This window comes from Xiphias gladius, chromosome 7 (assembly GCF_016859285.1).
Source record: "Xiphias gladius isolate SHS-SW01 ecotype Sanya breed wild chromosome 7, ASM1685928v1, whole genome shotgun sequence".
Lineage (NCBI taxonomy): Eukaryota > Metazoa > Chordata > Actinopteri > Istiophoriformes > Xiphiidae > Xiphias > Xiphias gladius.
In genome coordinates this window covers 18,952,514-18,973,347 of record NC_053406.1, presented here as the reverse complement: position 1 = coordinate 18,973,347, position 20,834 = coordinate 18,952,514, and the positions used below count along the sequence as shown (strand labels likewise).

At 39.5% G+C, this 20,834-nt stretch overlaps 1 protein-coding gene across 1 annotated transcript in view; it reads right to left on the bottom strand.

Moving 5' to 3' along the window:
• igsf9ba (immunoglobulin superfamily, member 9Ba) overlaps positions 1 to 20,834 on the bottom strand; it is a 70,696-nt gene that overhangs the window by 41,221 nt on the left and 8,641 nt on the right. Inside the window, exons 2-3 of the mRNA XM_040130104.1 lie at positions 8,149 to 8,346; positions 1,272 to 1,418 (exon numbers count right to left, since the gene is read on the bottom strand). Of these exons, the coding sequence (XP_039986038.1) occupies positions 1,272 to 1,418; positions 8,149 to 8,346 (345 nt within the window). The remainder of the gene's footprint in view (positions 1 to 1,271; positions 1,419 to 8,148; positions 8,347 to 20,834) is intronic.

Sequence of the window (20,834 nt, the reverse complement as noted above, 5' to 3'; positions counted from 1 at the left end):
TTTACCCGAGGCATTTTTGAAATGGAGCTAGCAGGAATGATCCATAACAGTGTCCAACAGTCACTCATCCAGACTGGCCTGGCAAAAACGTACTAAACCAAACTCTTCACCCAGAACAAACAGCGTGACTTTAATTCTGTCCTTTCAGTCTCTGTACCAAACACAGCGGACTATATTTTAAGATGTTTGTAAATGTAAATATTTAAAGCAAAGGGGAATGAAGTAATTTATTAAATACATATTTTTCCCACGTAAAATGTCAGAAAAATAGTGAAAAACCCAAATCTCACAATGCTACAGAAACATGACAGAAAAGAGAAGCAAATCCTCACATTTAGGAAATACTTTTCTGTCAGTCCACTAGTCAGTTAATCAGCTAATTGTTTCTGCTCTAAGTGTTTGATACTTTCAAGAAATATTTTACTTCATCCTAAAATAACAATAATAATAGAAATACTTTACTCTGAGTCCACTTATATAGCATGTCTAAGCAGCATTTAAACCATTAAAAAATGTTTAGCTTTAAAGCAGCTATGAGGACAAATTAAGTGTTTATAAATATACAGTATTAGTCAACAATTATAACTATTCCTATGAAGATATATTTTATATTATTAATACTGTTTTACTACATTCATATCATTTGTTATCTGTTTATACATCAGCCAACACTTATGGTACACCTCAGTCAGAATTATAGTTGTTGACGAATACATTAATAAAAAGTCCCAACTACATTATAGTGTGTTATAAACTATTTATTAAGTGTTTTACCTACTGCTTATACATGCTAAATATGGGGACTTAAAGTAAAGTGTTACCATCAAAATCAAGTTACAACTGTAAACTAAAACCAGAACTAGGATGAGATATAGACAATAAAAACACACCAGCATGTACATTATAAATATAAATAACCGTCTTTGATCTGAATTTCTTCATTACACCCGATGCAAAAAAAAAATCACTGTAATCATTCAAAAGTACAAAAAGTTAAAGAAAATGAATGTAAATGTTCTGTTACATAATTACTATTATTACTCCATCTCCACGCTAAAAAACAAACTGAAACTTAACCAAAGAATTAATATAAAAACTGAAAAGTACTTATCTATGCAGCATCACAATAAACCCTGAAAGCCTTTTATTGGATAGCTCCAAACTGAATGGCTGCATATACGGTTATCGTCAGACTACAAATGCCTGTCCTTCTGACCTTGAGAACATATACTAGATTACCACAGAGCAGGCTGTATGAGCAGGTGACTCACCATTGACTGTGAGGTGCACCCAGCTGCCGTTGTGGAAGGTGTCGTACTGTTGCTCCAGCATCAGGACCCTGCACTCATACCAGCCCTGGTCCTCGGAGCGCACTGGGTCAATCTGCAGGGAGGCCTTCCCATGCAGAGAGGCTCTACCTGTAGAAAGGGGGGGGGGGGTAACACCAGAATTAACCTCTTTGGCAGAATACATTTATCTTTTTCTGCTTTTCAAGACAAATCTGTGCTCTTTTCCAGCAATGGTTGGCTTCTCCAATTAAACTTGCACCTAGTAGCTTTGTTGGTCACCACAAAGATCCATCATAGCAGTTGGGGGCTAAGTGCTCCACCTCAGCCTTTTTCTTTTTTCTTGCAGCATGGAACACATTTATGACATGCTGGGTTGGCCTTTTGCATCAACAGTAGCCTACAAGTCATGGTGTAGTTTTTTTGAGAAGGATCTAGAAATTCAAAATAATGCTCTGTCTTCTAAAGAGATTATAAAGAACATAAAGTGGGTACTGTATGTTATTTGGATTAAGTGGGAAATTTTATAAATCTCCTGTTTTCCCTTTCTCTGAAAGGGCTCCATAAACCCAGACTTTGAACTACTAGATATTGAAATGAACACAATTACACAGCCTATTTTGAAGCACGAAGTCCAAGTCGGGTGTGACAAACAAATGGTTTTTCCCCACTTTCTCCTATTCAGGGAGTACAACAGTCTGGAGTTTGCCCAAGCACTGGATGGAAGGCAGGAACATACCCTGGACAGGTTGCCAATCTCTCCCAGAGCTAACAGAGACGGACATTCCCTAACACTTGCCGTGCATTCATATCTTCGGGCAATTTTGAGCCTTCAGTCAACCTGACTTACAAGTTTTTGGACTGGTTGGAGGAAACACAAATGGTAATATACACACCATGCAGACTCTATAGACACACTCCGAACTCAAAGGATTATTAACAAAAGAATTTTGTTTGTGGATTTAAAAGAATAGTTTTGACATTCTGGGTAATACGCTTATTTGCTTTCTTGCCGGAAGTTAGATGAGAAAGTCAAGCCATACTGTATATAATGTTATGTATATTGAGCTTTAGAGGTGCTGGTAGACATCTTGTTAGTTGGGGACAGAAGCTAGCTGTTTCCATCTCAGCCATGAGAGCGTGCAGCCATGAGAGTGGTGTCTATCTTCTTTTAACATGTTAATTAGTGAGCTTTAGAGGTGCTGGTCGGTGGGTTTTGTTGCCTTTGGACAGAGCCAGGCTGGCTGTTTGCCCCTGTTTCTACTCTTTTTGCTAGGGTAAGGTAACCGGCTGCTAGCTATAGCTTCATATCTAAGTGACACATAGGAAACCAATATGGATTTTCTCATCTAACTCTCAGCAAAAAAAAAAAAAAGTGAATGAACATATTCCAATTAACTGTCACAATATTTAACCGTAAATGAACAACCATCTGGCTTGAAGTATTAGGATTTATGCATAAAACCACCAAGGATCCACACCTTCATCTGAATTAAAATTAAGTATTTGGTGTCAGTGTGGAAGAAGACCAGCCTTAAACTTCCCAGAAATCATCCATTTCTTATAAAACTTCTCCATGCAAGCCTTTTTTTTTTTCTTCAAGGCTGAGGATAAATTGGAATTCTAAAAGGAGGAAATCACAAGGGATAAGAGAAGTTCAGGAAACCAAGCATGGTGAAATCTTCAGCTGCTAAGCTGTCTGTCTTCAAGCCTCCAGCCCGCTGCTCACATGACTGCCTCTGACAGCCCAACAGACTAAAACACTCGCTTCTGCTCTGTCTGACGAGTGTTCTCAGATGAAGCCTTTTTTCCAAACTTTGATGTGTAGGTGTACTGTAAGCACTGTTTCCTGTTACTTCAGACTGAGTGTCAGGCAAATATATTGATGTTGAGTGTAGGATGAATTGCTTTACCAACACTGTATATAAATGTGTGAGACAGATACCCCAACCCTGGGATTGCTGCCCTAGTGGGGTAGAAAACTGACGTTTTTTTTTTGTTGGCAGAAAATCAATGCAGTAAAGAGGGAGAGAGAGGCGTGGGGACTGAAGTCTAGCAATAAAAAGGTAGCTTGTCTTTAAAAAGTCAGGTCTATTCTTGCCTGGGTGTTGAAGTGTTGACTGGGGTGGGTGGTGGAGGGAAGGGTAAGGATCAGCCTCAAATCCCATTTGTCAAGGAGTGAGAGGGTGTTGCTGTAAACAGAGTTAACGGCACTGTATCCACGTCGGGACCGTCCCCCTGGGCATACACCACTTACGCAGTACAGGGTTCTGTCTTTTGTGAAAACAGTGGAGCCAACACCTTGTTCAGATCACAAGCTTTTGTCTGATAGGAAAACTTTTGACAGGAAATACTAAACATCCAAAGTGACGAAGCTGAATCATCTATTTGCCTCACCTGACAGGTGTTGTGTTGCAGGACTGTAATTTTCACATCTATAAAATGCAACATATTGCATGGTGGGAATGTTCGCATAAAATAGTGGGGGGTTTTTTTGTTACAGGGATTTTTGAGGACATTATATAAACCATAAATTTCACACCCAGAACCGGGACACCGACACTAAATACACTAAATATAGCTGTGTTTTTATGTTCACGAAAGTCAGAAAAAAACGTTCACGTCAGCTTTTAGTTTTAATTCTGAGTCAGAGATATTGGGAGTTACAGTGAAATAAAATCCAATATCAACTCAAACATAATCTGCTAATTTAAATAAACAGAAATTGTTTGTATCTGGTTTTGCTCCAAATACATAACATCACAGGTAGCTAATTCCGGCTAATCATCCGGTGTGACTACAAGGCTAGCATTCAGGGAAACCCTCTTGGAATAATCCATGATCATTCACAAGTTGAAATAACAAGGGGTTTTCCTGTTCTTCCCATTCTGCTGATACTGCACGAATGCAGCAATATATGAAATACGGGGTGATTTTGAACACAGCCCCGGTAAAGTAAGTCAGTGAGTGCTGCATGCACAATAACTGGACCCTGGACCTGCAAGACCTAAATGGAATACTGCCATTATTAATGTGTTTTCTCTGCATTTATGCAATGCCGGCACAATTTAAAGAACGGCAAAACCTCATGTTATTGTGACTTGTGAGCATTCAAGCATTATTCCACAATGGTAAGTACATAGCTAACCTTGTCGTCAAACCAGATAAACAGGCGAAATTTAGTGTTTTATTTATTTAGATGTAAATGCCAGTGATGGTGGTTTTGTAGCAGCTTTATTGTAGCTTGTGTCGTTCTTTTTGTCAACTGGGAGAAATCATGGCTTTTTTTCCCATGTGGCTGCTTGTAGTCCAAGTAGACCAAGTAGGAAAAAAATGTAGTGCCAAGCTAACCACTAACTGCAACTTGCAAATCAATTCAAGAAAAAAAAGCAAATGACCAGGCCACAAATAATTAATATCATTAATTCCCTCTTTCTTTTAACAGTAAGAAAAACGTGACTTTTTACATCAATAACCAACAGCCTCCTTCGTACGTGAAGGAAAAGAAGTTCAGATCATGAGAAAAGCATTACATATACACACAAGCATATTACCCTTGAGCAGGCTACAGCTAAATGCGGTGCTAAGAGACATAGGATTTAGTTTTCCAAAAGCTTGTCCCAAAGCAGGAGAATATGACACTAAAATTTCACAAGCTGTACATCTGAATTATTGATTGCGTCTTTGCTTGAGTGGGCACAAAAATAGATGTTTTTAAATGTTGTAATTTCCATATAACCACAATGATCTAGGATAGATTTTAGTCTGCAAGGAGATATGTACTGTTTCTCATTTAGCAGTGAATTAGACAGGGAACTTACACAGCTGTAATGAGAAAATGTCTTCTCTTACATTTGAATTACATATTAAAATGAATGTAGTGTAGGCCTCTTAACAATTACTAAGACTGGAAACTGAACAATGGTCACTGATCCAGTAAAACTGAGTCACATTGAAACTGGATGGATTTAGTATCACTGGAATAAAAAATCTGCACTACTCTGCACTTTGTTCATTCTGTAAGTACAGCATTCATAGATAATCTGCTCTGTTTTAGTAGCAGCGGTGTGGTGGAATAATAGCACATTTACTCTATTCACCAATTTTAATCATATTGAGTGATAACAATTCATGGCGATAGCCCAAGTGACCTATTATGGACCTATTAAGAGCCCCAAAGAGCATTAAATAACTGAAGTCTGGTATCATTATCATACTGTCACCATCCACATGCAATCCCCAAAATACAGTTAAGTCTATGTAATGAGACTGGCCATATTTGTGTTGCATCTGTTCACTGGTAATTCCTCAACTGTGGACTTGACGGCACATGGCAGAGGCCCACTACTAGAGCCCCAGTGAGCACAGCGGAGTGTGATGCTGTTTGAAATGTGCTGTTCGCTCCTACCCTGCTGTTAGTCAGGAGGTTAAAGTAAACAAAGAAACAGTCCAGCAGCTAGAATATCTACAGTAGCCTCTACAAAACAAAAAGAACGGTTCCCCTGACAGTGAGTCACTGCCATTAGGCTTTTTTGCAGCGATAACCTTGCTTGAAAAAGCCCACAGGGAGGAATTTCATTTAATTCAATATTATTCACACCACTTTCATTCAACTCCTGTTAATGAAAAACAGAAAAATCTGCTATGTCCACGTTTAGGATGCTAACACTAGGGACATGAGTCCTCCAGCTGTGCTTTGCCTTTATTTCACAGCATACTGCCGGGTCGGGCAGGGGTTCGGTGCTTGGTAAAGAGGTGGGAACAGGAGGGAATAATTCTGACCTCGTTCTGACAGCTCGCCATCTTTTCACAGACACTAAAGCATCAGAACATCAGAAGAACCAATTTCCTGCTGTAAGGAGCCTGAGTGAAGGCAGTCGCAGACATATTGTCTAAGCCAGGAGAGGGAGATTTTAAGGTTGTGTGATGCTGTGACGAATGTGAGGAAAAACACATATTCAATGTTATCAAATACATTGTGCTGTCCAAATTTTAAAGTTGCTGTAATCAATATCTTGATTTTATTCAACTATGGATTAAACTTGAAAGGGGTTGCTCATGCAATTAGCCAGCTGTGCTTTCGGTTTTATTGCCTGCAACTTTACTGTTTTGGTTCAGTCTCACTGCTCTGCTCTCATAGCATAGTTTTAGGCTACAACAGGCAACTGTTTTCAGTGAAAAAGCTCTAAAAAGCCACTGTAAGCTACCTGCCCAGTGCCAGGCAGCAGAGAAACGAAGTTTGGGTCTACCTGGTGGACAAAGTGGAGCATTTAGCAGCAAAAGAGCCAGATTTTTCCCTCAGGAGTTGTAGAGACCAAAAACAGAGTGATTCACCAGGTGGCCAGAAACATGACTCCAAATGCTCTGTACTGCAAGCTGCGTAAATTAACAAATGTGTGCTATCACCATATCAACTTAAAAGGACCAAATACAGTGCACTCAGTTTTTGATTAAAATTCTAAAAATTTCTAAAACCCCGATTCTATATGTACAGCACGTAGCGTTTTTTTTTTCCAATCTACTGTATTGACTCTATACTATAAGTGCTCTGTGCTGCATCATCACTGAAGTGTGCAGGAAAGCATGTATGCACAATGCAGTCATAAACTGCTGAGACACCGTTATTTCCCTCTATGCACTTGGACACAGCAGATGTCCCCGCACAGCCCTGAACGCCGTGGTAGAACAGAATGAAGTGCAGCTCAAGAGCCAGCATGGTTTGCAAAGACGGCCAAATCTTTCTCTTAGTACTTAATAAAGGCCTCACTGTACTGTACCATGCCTTATAGTTAAAGCCCAAAAAGCTCAAGTACCATTCTAAGGGAAAACACTCTGGATCATGCTGAAACTGCAGGGAAATATTTTCAATGAAACAGGATTGAAAAGGGACAAAGCACGTTCGGACAGCAGTATAGTCAGAAATGGCTCTGCTTTCAGCCAGAACCTCATAATTAGGTCTGCATTAGTGTAGGGAAATCTATATACTGTATAATCATATTGGTACGCAGGACCCTAAAAGCTAAAATATGTTATGTTTTTTTAATATGTCATTACTATATCCATCAGTTTGATGGACTCATATAGGTAAATTTACCAAAGTTGGAGAAACACTCCGTACTCTCCTACATAGATGTTTTGGTCAGGTTACGCTCGCTTAGTTGACAGAACCAGTGCCATCAGGTTAGATCTCTGTTAATCCAATCTGGTTGGTCAGTGACATTTTTGAAACAGGGTGAAAAAACTTCAGTAACAAAAAATTGTATGTCCTGTTATCTTTGCTGCTGTCTAAAAGAATAGTATGAGAAGTTACTTATTTGCTTTTTTCTTGGAAGTCTTGTAGTTTTATATTTACCTTACAGACATGAGAATGGCATCAATCGTCTAGTCTAACTCTTGGCAAGAAAGCGAATAAGCGTAAATTCCCAAAATGTCAAACTACTCCCTTAAACCCGTGGAAAGTTGTGTATTGCAACTTGCTTTAATCATGGTTTAATCTGCAAGCCACCATCTTTCACATATCCTATAATGCAGTTCAAAATTGAACACGAGGCATGGGAAGGGTGAGAAGTGTAGTTTTAGAGCATGTGGATCACGCAGTATGTGTTTTGCTCCCCCTTTGTATCCTATATGGCAGTTGTTTATCAGTATGTACTGTGAAATTCTGTTGTCAGCTTTGTATCTGCTGCAGGGTCCTGTCTATTTACTGTACCTGGCAGTTGAAAAGATCTTGATCCTGATTCATCCCAAGATGCATCCAGATGCTCATTAACTCAGAAGTTTTAAACCTAATCCGTTAAAGATTAAACAGACTTTTCACAATGTCTATATTCTTTCAGAGTTTATTTAGCTACATTTATCTCACCAGTGTACTCTGGATCCACATGAGGAGGGTAGAAGCGGAAGTTGATGAAGAAGGGAATAGGCACTCCAAACTTGAACCACTCCACCACATAGGGGGGCTGCTGGCCGTCCAGGGGAGGGGACACGTCACACCCCAGGATCACGCTCTCTCCAGCGCGTGCCGTCACAAACCGGGGCTCCTCTCTCACTCCGTGGGCACCTGAAAGGAGAAAGATGCAGCTTTCAGTACAACCACGGAATTTTAATGCTGATCTCAATGGTGCTGCAGTCCGAATTGCTAGAGAACAATGTGCATGGAAATTCTTCTGCAGAGAATTCCTGCGGACGAAGCAGAAAAATCTCGTTGCATTCAAGTCATCCAAGACAAATTTACAAACAACAATTGGGTGGCAATAAAAGGTGACTGACTGAACTGCTGCACAATGGATTAAAACTACATTTTGCTTAAGATGCACTGAACAGTCATGGCCCACAACAGGATCACTGTGCAGATTCTGAATGGTCACCGTGAACATGGGCAACCCTTTTCCCTTTCATCAACTTTCCTCATGCCTCCATCGTCATCTGTCACCTTTATCTGTTGGTGAGTGTTTCGTGCCTGTGCCATACTGTACACTATGAGCTGCCAAGGGGTTCCATTGATCATAGCTGGCTGCTGCTCAGATGAGCTTTACTATGAGCACCACCAAGCCTGGCGTTTAGCCATGAATGTCCATGCACGCTGCGGAGCATTGACCTATCAGATGACTGAAAGGTCGGCATACCTGCCTCAGCAGAACTCTCACTCTGGGAATGGATTTTCTCCAGCTGCCACCCCCGCTTTCATTGAACCGGCTATATCTCCACCGTCAGAGCAGGCATGACTACCCGCCCTCGCCCAGGGTGAAAATCGCTTCAGGGATCAAGAGACAAGCTGACGTTTCACTCCAGAGAAACACCAGCTGAATAACGTAACACTTTTATTAGCACTATCATTTGCAATATCAGGCCTAATTTTTTAAAGGAAGAACAAATATGCTGGGACTTGGAGGTATTATGGGCTCAAGCAGCACTGGTGTTAATGTCTGTAAGGGCGTTTCTCTGCTTTATGTTGCACCAGCATAACTGCTGTGTGAAATGGAATCTTCATATGAGCACAAGCACTGTGCCTTTTCAACTGTGCACATTGAAATTAAAACCCAAATGTTTTCACCCAGCTCTTCTGTCTGAAGAATAAAGCTTTAACTCCACCCCTAAAGGCCATATGTACAATCATTTAGTGATTGTGTTTACCAGTTTAATCTGCATTATCCTGTGATAGATTTAATCCACTTCATTTGTTTCAACCAGCACAGATTCTGGACTGAAACAGAGCAGATTTAATCAGATAACACTTTTTACAGTGGAGATGTGGTCAGCAAGTTACAGGCCTCAGTCCTTGAATCTGCTTTACTATTGTGTCTCTTTAGTAAGAAGATAAAAGCAGCTGTGCTATGTTACCCTGAGCTCTAATGAGCAACGGAAACCAAATGAAACATGTGCACGACTCCACATGAGCATTTAGCAGCCCCTGGTTCCTCAATAGACCAGCACCAGAATACAAGAGGCTGCACAAGTTGGAATACTAACCTAAAACAGAATTAACTTCCAACCAAACTACCGTAGGTGTTACAACTGAAAAAGCTCGTATGGAAGCAGACTGACGGCTACAAGCCACAGAGGCTGTACATCAAAGAAAGAACAAAACAATATGTACTAATTTGGACCATCTAAATCATGCCAGTAACAAAGCAGTATCTTCATGAAAATGAAACTGAGAGGCAGTCGGTGTTTGATCAAGCACAGTGTAGCGTGTCAAAATGCACAAAGATTGCTGAGAACCAACGAGTGGGAAGTTGACTGTTGCAGAGAGCTTCTGTGACCATGACGCTACCCTGCAAACTGTACAAGCCATGACCTTTTAATGTGCTTCTAAGGAAACCTGTCTCATCCAGTTATAAGCACAACATAATCAGAAATCTGCTGAACTAATCCTTTCAGGCTTGCCAAAAGCCTGAAATTCACACCTGAGCACGCTCCATTGCAGACTCATTTATAACACCTTTAAAAATGCTTATAATAACCCCTTTCAAAACCCCATACAGTGCCAGTGCCGATGCATATGACATCAAACCTACTTGTTACATTCTGTTTAGAAAAGAAGGAAAAGAAATTTTGATCACTGAATCCCAAAGTGGGTGCCGTGGCACCTTGGGGTGTCTTAAAGCAATGGTTACACAATTTGGAAAATGCGCTTATGCTCTTTCTTTGCTGAAAGTTAGATGAGAGGATTGATACCACTCCTATGTCTGCCCATTAAATATGAAGCTATAGAGCCAGAAGACAGTTAGCTTAGCTTAGCACAAAGACTGGATACAGAGAGAAACAGCTTTTCTGGCTCTGTGCAAAGAACAAAACCCACCTACCGGCACCTCTAAAACTCACTAATTAACATGATATATCTCGGTTGTTTATTACGTACATATGTTTAACAACTTCCAAGGTGCTGGAAGGTGAATTTTCTTACCCTTGGACAGAGCCAAGCTAGCTGTTTCCCCGTTCCCAGTCTTTAGGGTAACTGTCTGCATGATGTAGCTTCATATTTGCTGTATACACACGTGAGTGGTGTGAATCTTCTCATGTAACTCTTGGCAAAAAAGAAAATAAGCATATTTCCCAAAATGTTAATCTACCACTTTATACCTTTGGAAAGTTGCATGCTGCAGCTTTAATTCTGATTTCATTTGCAAGCCACCACCTCTCACGTATGGTAAAATGCAATTATCAAGGGTATTTCTCAAAATGACAAACTTTTTCTTTAAGGACAGCCAAGGGTGTGTGGCAAGACTCTTGGCAAGACATTTAAAGGACATTTTCAAAAACATGACGATAACTACTTTTGATTAACTACTTGTTTATATTATGATTTGAAAAGGATCAACATCAAAATCACCATTTATAGAGCGCTGTTAAATACGCAGTTATGCAAGTTTACCAGTGAGACCAAGCAATAGAAAGGGTTGTCACTGTTAAAAGAGCTCAAAGATACATCTCAGTCCTTAATATGAACTGAGAAAACTGAGTCTGGGACCCACAATTGCAGATTTTCAGGACCAGGGGTGTTGTATAACAAATTATGGCAGATACTTGGAGTGTCTTTTGTCTTAACTTACTGAATGGGTCCTCTTGTGCTCTATGGCTTTCAGAAGTAAACAGTGAGCAGGCTCCCATCCATAATGAAATACACTGGACACATTGTTTGGTTTGAGTAAGTAGAGTCACTTGACATGAAGCACAGGCTCAAACCCTGTGGCACAACAGTGCCTGCCGCTGAAATCCATTGTTTTCTCTGCAGACAGTTCAGATTGCAGAAGTTTAGTGGCTCGGGTTTCTCACTGAAATTATTTTCAGATGCTTGTGGTGAGGGGAGCAGGTTTAGGACAGGGAAGAGACTTTAAAGTCTTTAGATAATACAATATATTGGATGGCTAACAATTCTCAAGTTTGTTTATGAGATCCACATGAGGAGACGATCAGCACAAGCTTGGTCAATACTTTTGCCTTTTCCATTTCCTTAATGGAGATGTGGTGACCCAGTAGGGTTTATGGGGGCTTATTCAGGGGAGCTATTTATGCTTTCAACAAGACATAAATGTGATACAACGGTCCATGCTTAAGATCTTCCAAACGAACAGTACTTTAGATTTAAAGGGATCCTTACAGTTAAGGGATGATGGCAACTCGTGATTGCTTTGGCACTGTAAATATCCATTCAACTGAAGTTGCAAAATGAAAAGTGAAACCCCCGAAAAAATACACAAAGGCGTAAATCTGTTGAGTAACACCTGCATAGATCAGGCAGCTAATAAATCCAGGAGACCAATATGTCTTATGTATCTATCCTCTGCATATAGTGAATTTACTGCTACGATCATGAATCCCTGAAGGGTAATAATTCAGTCACCTGCCAGATAAAACACCTATACTGCAGGCAGATCATGTACAAAAGCAAAATACAGTGGGAATAATTCCTCATTGTTGAGCAAAGGTTAAACAGGCAGTGTCACAGCGAGTTAGTAAGAGCGAAAGCTGGGGCTGAAATTAATCATTATTTTCTCGATTAATCCATTAATCATTTGGTCTATAAAATGTCAGACAATAGTGAAAAATGCCTTATACAATTTCCATAAGCTGAAGGTGATGTCTTCAAATATCTATATCATATAAGACGTGTCTCCCAACCTTTTTGGCTTGTATTAGCAAAGCACATGTGAACAACAATATCCAGAGCTGAGTGAAGCAGCCAAAGGAAAAATGTTTAGTGATAAACACAATGTGATGTAACAAACATCATAAACCAATAGGAGGCATCTGTTCGATGTCAATCAACAGCTGTCCAGACTGGCACGTGAATCATTAAAGCAGAACTGCGGGGGCACACGGGGTTAAATCTGCAAGAGATTTCAACTCGGAGCGCTTTTCAAGTGGCTGATAATGGTTCTTTTACTACACTGCACTTTCAGTAATGATCACACATTTGTACAGTAAATAGTATCTCAAGGCAATTTTGGGCAATAATCAGGCAGAGCAGAGCCGGCGAAATGTTTTGACAGTAATGAGGTTCAATAACACACTGAACAATATGGAGAAAAAATACGAAAACTGAGTGAGTTCAATGAGAGACAATTATTGTTGAGAAGTGCTTGGATTTTTTGGTCGAGAGTACCTAAACCTTTTTTTTTATGCCACCAGCCCTATATTTCACCCAGTAAAACTAATATCTAATATTTACCTCACGCTTGGATTTGATTCAGCGTATGAGCGATGACAACCATTGCTCACTGCAGTTGGAGATTTTCTAAAGGATCAAGAGCATCAAGAGCTGAAAAATCTGTGTCTGTTTCACAGTTGTGAGGATATGAGCACCACTTTATGCTGGACAGAGCTCCAGGACGTAAGGGAATATAGACTGGACAGAGGCAGGAGTGAGAGTATCAAGGACGTGCAGCCACTGGGCTGGATGGGCCACTGACAAGGGGGTAATTGAATGCCAGCCTGCATGTGGTGAAGGTCAGATCAAAGAATGGCCTGAAAGTGCTTGTGTGTGTGTGTGTGTGTGTGTTTGATTGTGCTGGGGATATGCCTCTGAGTATCTTTACATATCTGTGTATCACTGTACAGCAATAACACAGTTTATCCCACACATTATACACGACTAACGTTGGGAAGACTTATAGTTTGCATTGATTCGAGCACAGCGCCCCCGCTCGGGTTCGTTGGACAGCATGTCTGGAGCCAGTCAGCTCCCTCGAGTTTCAAGTGGTATGATGGCTAATTTAGTTTGTCTGCTAGTTCAACCCACAGAGTTTGATGAACATGTTTGGGATAAAAGTTGTCTTTTTGGCTGTATAGGAGGTCATGTGCATCAAATAATATGTTAGCAGGCTTTATTTGTGATTTAAACGATCTCGATAATGATTACGGAAAAACTTTGCACAATAACGATGATGAACTGATGAGTAATTTTCGATATCTGCTCTACAACTGGGTCTATCCTCATCTACACGATTACCAAATCAAGCTGCAGCGATAGACTTAAAGCAAGGGGAAAAAAACAACAGTCAGTCGGCTACACAAGATGATGAAATTGTGACAAAGAGAAGTCACACAACATTGGTGACTTGAAAATAGTTTGGATCGCTAAACCTTACCATTCCGCCAAATCTACAGAAAGCCAGAGTCTGCAGTCCTAACTGCCATCAGCCAAGCTCACAGGCAAGCCTCTGGTGGCAACGTTAGTTTGAATCCCAGCAGCAGATAACGAAATGAAAATGAAATGAGAGCCACAACAAACCTTGCGATCTATATAGGATTCAAAACGAAATTGAATATATCCCTTGAACTGTCAAATAAAGTGGTACAATGTTTACATGAAAACGTAACTCATTGTGTGTATCCTCGAGATCTAATAAACACGTTTCATGTGTTTCATCATTAATAGCATTTAAATGTACATGTACATGGATAATTATTGACCAATATAAAAAAAGAAATATTGTGATAATATTTTTGGCCATAACGCACAAACTTACCTTCACTTTAAATATACGAGTGAGTGTTCTGTGTTTTAATATGTGTAACTGGACTGGACTAGACTCAGATGGCAACATGTGGCTTTAGCAGACAGTGGCTGCAGGAGGTTGACGAACATACAACTTGAAACATATTAGTTCTATTTGTAACTTGGTATTCACATATATTTGAAGTCTTAAAACAACATATTAGCTCATAATCAGGAACTGCTTTAAAGATCCTTTTCTTAAAGTATCAAAATCACAATTTTAGTATAGTAAAGTACAGAAGTATTAGCAACCAAATGTACTTAAAATATTAAAATGAAAGTATTTATGTATTTTAATTATACTATCATTACTGATGCATTAACATTAAAGCATTATTATTTTCCACTACTTTATATACTGTGCTGTTGGATAGTTTAATTTTAAAAAATACATCATATTTAACAAACTAATAATCAGAAAACTTAATCCGAAATATAACTACTAGGTCCAGATGTAAAATAAATATAGTGCAATAAAAATACATTTCCCAATAAAATGTGGTGAAAAAGAAGTATAAATTAGCATAAAATGAAAACACTTTGAAAACTGTACTTAAAGACAGTATTTTAGTATATGCACTTAGTTACTTTTCACCGATGGAAATCCAGGATAACACACTCAGCGATACACATACAAGAAAGTGCATGTGATTTGTCAAAAATACAGATGACTACAGCAGACGGGCATCTGCAGACTGACATGGGGTGATATTGTTGCTGAACCCTTACAGAAATGATCTGTGAGTGATAGCTGCGCTCATCTCCTCCACACTGTTGTTGTTTTAACTGGCAACATGTTCAGGTCCATGCCACTCTATCAGTCATCACTCTCCGTCTCCCTTATGTAAGCATCTAGCAGGGGAAAAAAAAACATACTCTACATCTCTCTATTTTTCAGTCCAGCCTAAGATGCGGCCTAACTGAATTTCCAGAAAATTGGCAAAAGAAAATGCTATTTAATGCGCATTTACAACCGCTACTTTCATGCAAATATTAGGAGTTGGGTGCATCAAGATAAGCAGCTCGTGGCGCTAATTCTCCAGTCCAGTGCCATGAAACCACTGCAGAAGAAGACGGCGCAACAAGATGACGCGTCAGTCAAATCTCCAACGAAACAAACTAATATGGAAAAGGTCATGGAAATATGACATTTATGTTTGTGTCATGTACTTATTTGAGGAAGGTTGCAGTCTCCTCATCGCTCCACACAGCTTTAATGTTTTTGCCTCTTCAGTGAGCTTGAGTGGTCGTTTAAATCGCACGCTTCATGCGCGTCATGATTTATTCACTAATTCTCTGTCTCATTTTGGATACTTCCGTTAGTACACTTCCATGTAGTAAACTGTGTACACTACTTACCTACCTGCATAGCGCGTGGATTTCGATCGGGTAGTGTTGTCTCACATTGATGACAGCCATTGTGCACTTACTGGCTAGCTGTTAACTGGCTAGCTAGCATTAAACATACTGATGGCTTCTATCCAACAACACTATAATGGTACTTATTGAAAAAAAAACAAAACACTTGTTTACACATAAGTTGAATTTTTGTGGTGCGGTGTTCACCACTGAGACCTTCCCAACAGCTGCAGCCTCCTCGGCCGCCATTTTCACAAGTTTGAAAATAGGTTGGGGGTCCCTCCCCTTCCAGTACGTAGCCAAGATGGCACCCATTGAGGGTGAAAAGTGTCCCACGTTTCACACTGAACTTTTCGACTGTTATGAGTACACCATCCAGGTACTCATAGTGCACTGTGTGTTGCCATAATTGTCAGAGTGAACACACTTGTGCACTCAAAAGAGCAAGTGTAAGAATGGAAGAACGTGAAATGAGACGTAAGTCTGTTTGCACAGACAGACGAAGTCATAATGTCACGTCAAGGCTAGTCTGTAGCTGACGAAACATCTCTGTGTAATCTCGCAGTTAGCATATCTTTCACTGGTCTTTCTGAGAAAAATGACACCTTCATGATTTTAACAAAGTTAAACAACATTTACTTTGTGAGCACAAAAAAAAAAAAAAAAAAATTACAGCTCCCATGAAAAACACTACAATCCACAGCGGTGAGGGTACTTACATCATCATAACTTGGTCTCGTCCATATCCATAGAACTCACCAACACACTCTTCAAAGGTCATATTTCACCTTTCTAGGCGTAGTCCCTGTGGTCCAAAAACTTTCTACAAAGTTCAGACATGTCTGAACTTACCACGACCCTTTGACTCGTTCTTGGCCTCACCTCTTCTGTTGAGCCATGATGTTTCTTTTTCGTTAAAGGCTGCTAAAAAACATAAATATTGATATTAATGATAGTATGTTGATTTCCAGAAAACCACTGTCCTTATCTGGACACATGAAGCAAGCCACACAACATACTGTTGAGAAAGACTGTGTTCCAAGGCTGGATTTTTAGTTATTAATGTAGTTACAAATGTCAGTGGGATTTGGATTGAGGTTTTCTTCCTGAACCAGGAACCAGGTTTCACTTTGACTCTCTGTATCAGCCCACCCAACCTAGGTGGCAATGCAGCAGGTGAGTCCTCAGCCTTTTGTAGTCGTCGTTGCAGAGTAAGGCAGCTGCTTTTTACGAGGTCGGCGAGACCAGCCTTAAAATTTTGTTGGTAATTTTGCCATCTACAGTGAGGAACCCAAAATATATCAACGCACTGCTTTTCAGATGTTTGGTGGTCAAGCTGATAGTGAATTTTAGGAATGCCCTCTGCTGGATCACAAAGCAAAGTACTTTAAACAGTCTGTTTTTTTTTTTTTTTCAATCTTCAAATGAAAGTTTGTATTTCGAATATAAAGTGACAGCCCTTATCCCTACACATAACTACTCACTAGCACGCATTCACAGCTGGTATAGTCAAAGTGTACACTAACACATTTGGCACACAATTTTACACTATAGTCAGCAGGCCAGAAGGTACTTTCCAGTTCAGACTAAGATGCTGACCAGGGGGTGGCATACAGCAGACAATGACCTCAGTGTGTGCTGCTTTTACTTTTGATGTGGGACAATCCAAGATAGATTTGGTTTCTTCATTATTTAGCCGTCTTTAATGGCAAAGTTCCCCCCTCGGACAAGCAATGCTCAGTCAGGGAGGCAATGGATGTGCTGACACCTGCTCCAACACACAGCGAGGACAGAGAGAGAGAGATGCGTGAAATGGGCTTGCCTTGCCAGAGGCACAAAGGGCGAACCAACATTGCTACGCACTGCACTACCAGAGGTGCACGTTACAGGGCATCTTTGGCAGGAGCTGTAAGTCGCAGAAATTCCTCAGTCAACCCATAATGCAGTCGTTTCGTTACTCACACCAATTTTTTTTCCATTTATAAGTTATAAATGCTTTAGCCAAGGTGTTTTAAAGTAAATACACAAAGAGCATATTGCTGCAAATAGCGCTTATTAGTGCTTTCATGTGCCTTGTCCTATTACAGCTGGATATGTGTATATTCAGCATCAGTTAATCATATGTAACAGTGTGAGTGAAAAAGTCAAAGCAACATGTGAACTGCTCAGACATCAACAGAACAACATCAGCTCCACATATCTTCCAGTCCAGGCATCCACTTCCATATAACTCCTATTCACTCCCTCCCTCTCTCACGCTCACTTCCTCTTTCTATGACTCTCTCACATACACACTCGAGCTGCAGCTCAGAGCGACACAAGTGTGCTCAGTGTGGATTCAACAATTATCTAAGTACTTCTTGTGCAGATGCATATATGTGTTTCCCCAAAATAGAGGAAAGACAAGACAGATTCAGGTTTGAAGGGTTTCTTTCAGATGCATGAAATGCGTTCTTGATTGAAGGTGGAGTAAGTCTGGATAATGTACTGGTGTTTTGAGGAAAAATGAAAATAGTGCTGATTATCAATACTATATCAGTATATAGTGGCTTCTTATTTATCAGATGATTTATATGTCTCAGCATTATTATATAAGTTTAGATTCAGTAGCACCATTAGTGTTGTTTGACGTTGGCATATTTGTTTGCCTTATTGTCTTTTGTCAATGTTTTTGTTACTTTTTAAGCGTTATGAAAAATATAGAAATCCTGAGGACTATTGTCAAATATAACCCTATCATTTATGATAGAATACAAAGACTTCATCCATGAGTTAATGGAGGTAAATGTACTTAAATCTTTTAGTGTTGCAATGATTAATCGATTAGTTGATAAACAGAAAATTAATCGGAAACTACTTTGATAAGTGATTAACCATTTAAGTCATTATTAAAGCATAAATGCCAATTATTTGCCAGTTCCAGCTTCTTAAAATGTGAGTATTTGATGCCTTTCTTCATCATATATGATAGTAAACGGAATATTTTTGGGTTTTGGACTGACGATTGAATAAAACAAGCTTTCAAAATAGATCACTTTGGGCTGTGGGAAATTTTAACAAGTTTTCGGACATAGTATTATAATGTCACCATGTATATAAAATCTGTATATATTATACAAACTGTGTTTTCAGTACTTCCATTTATCTGTCTCAAAAATTTATTAAAACTTATTTGCTTCAAATATATTTTGCACCTCTTTTCCGGACTATCAGGGTTATCTGAAAATGAACATGAAAAATTATGCCTAGACCACAGGCAGGTTTTGGCCTCCAACTAAGTTTGATAGATTATGCTTATAAATGCTGATGAATGCAGACAGACATTGGAACAAACTAGTAGTTGGGATATTTCAGTAGGACCTGAAGGGTTCAGCATCTGCATTCTGGATACCTCTCAAAGACAGATGTGGAAAAAGTAAAAGATAGTAACCAGGAATAAACAGTAATCTAACATTAAGGTTGGAGCTGCCTGTGCAGGAAGCAGAGTCCAGTCTGATAGCTCTTAAGACAAAGAGTTGACTAAACTGCTTCATCAGGTCACCCCTGACAGGATGGGAGGTGTTTTCTGGGACAGAGTCCAGTCCTCCTTCAGGATGGATGACAGCAGCCAGATTTTTTTTAAAACAGTTAAACCTCTATCAGCCCGTGGGCCTTTATCCACCACCACTGCAAAGAACCATGAAAATTGATTCCAGGAATATGTAGCTGATTGTATAAATTCAAAGACATGACCATCCTCTTGAAGAAGATCCACTCTGCATTCCTTTATGAAGTGCCTCAATATTATCTGTTCAGTCCAGCCCAGTGTCCCTATCCTTATCTCTAACTCCCAAACCTGGATAATCAGAGGGGTCGGCGACTTCTCTTTATATTCAAAATTCCATTACTCTCTATCTAATTTTATGGACTTTGATTCCAACTACTACCAACTACGCCACTCCCCCGACAGCATCCAACAGGTCCTCATAACTAAACAACAAAATATGTCATAATCATAAGCATGTTCTTACAGCGTATGCTCCCCCTAGAGTTAAGGTATGTATGAGATTAGGCAACTAAAACTACTCGGCTAAGGTTTGGGAAAGATCGCATGGTATATTTAAAAGAAACTAACGTTGAGTATTGGTAGAAGGTGGAATGGCTCCCGTGTTTGCCGACTAATTTCTTGGAACCTAATTTTTCAAAGGTTAGTTGGTATTTAGATGTAATTTACAAGGATATTTCCAAGAAAGGCCCATGCAGTTTAGTACTATGTATAAGGGAAATTAAGTATATGTTGGTTATTATACTTATTAAGTACTTGTTTGTTAAATAAAGGACATTTGTACTAGGTAAGTGGGGAAAAAGGTTGACAAACAGACGTCAACATCCACTGGAGTTAGAAAGACAAAACAAAAATTCTTGATTCAATGGAAAATGTGCCACACTAAGTCACTTTATTTTACAGGTCTGGTCTGTGGAAATTAGGTACAGATATGTTTAAAAGTACAACTGCTGAGTTGGTGAGATTTTATAGAATGCAGTGTTTTCTTTGTTGATCATTAATATTAGTTTGAAACACAATACAAAGGAACTTCCGACAGAGCTTCAAACTACAGGTAAGCAGGCAATTCAACCAGCAGGCAGCATAACCATGAATTAAATGAATACATACGTTTACCAAGCAGATCTGTAAGGTATGGCAGTTCAAAGTCATGGGGACTCAAAATTAAAAAGTTTTGTTAAGTCTTTCTAGGACACTTACGGATATTGACGTCTGTTTATGAACCAATTTTCACTTACCTACTACACAATTTCCTAGTCATTTGTTAAAAGCTCAAATTAACGAGCAGGTCCTTAATAACTGTAGACACTAACACTTTCTTAATTTCCCTTATAATTGGAACCAAATTGCGTAGGTCTTTCTTGGACATCTCCTTGTGATTAATAGTTAAAGACGAGCTGATTTTTTGGACATTATGAGGAAAGTTTGCAGGAAATTACAGGACCTGTAACATAAAGCATTCCTGTCTTAAGTTTACAAATGCAATATGCAATACCCAACCTCCACCTTAAGACTTTTTTACTTAAGATAATTTAACTGGACCTATGATATGTATTATCAACACAATAACACACTTTTATTATTATTATAAGTAGCACTACATCAGAGAGATGATAATCTAGTGGCTGAGTGAGTTAGTCCATCC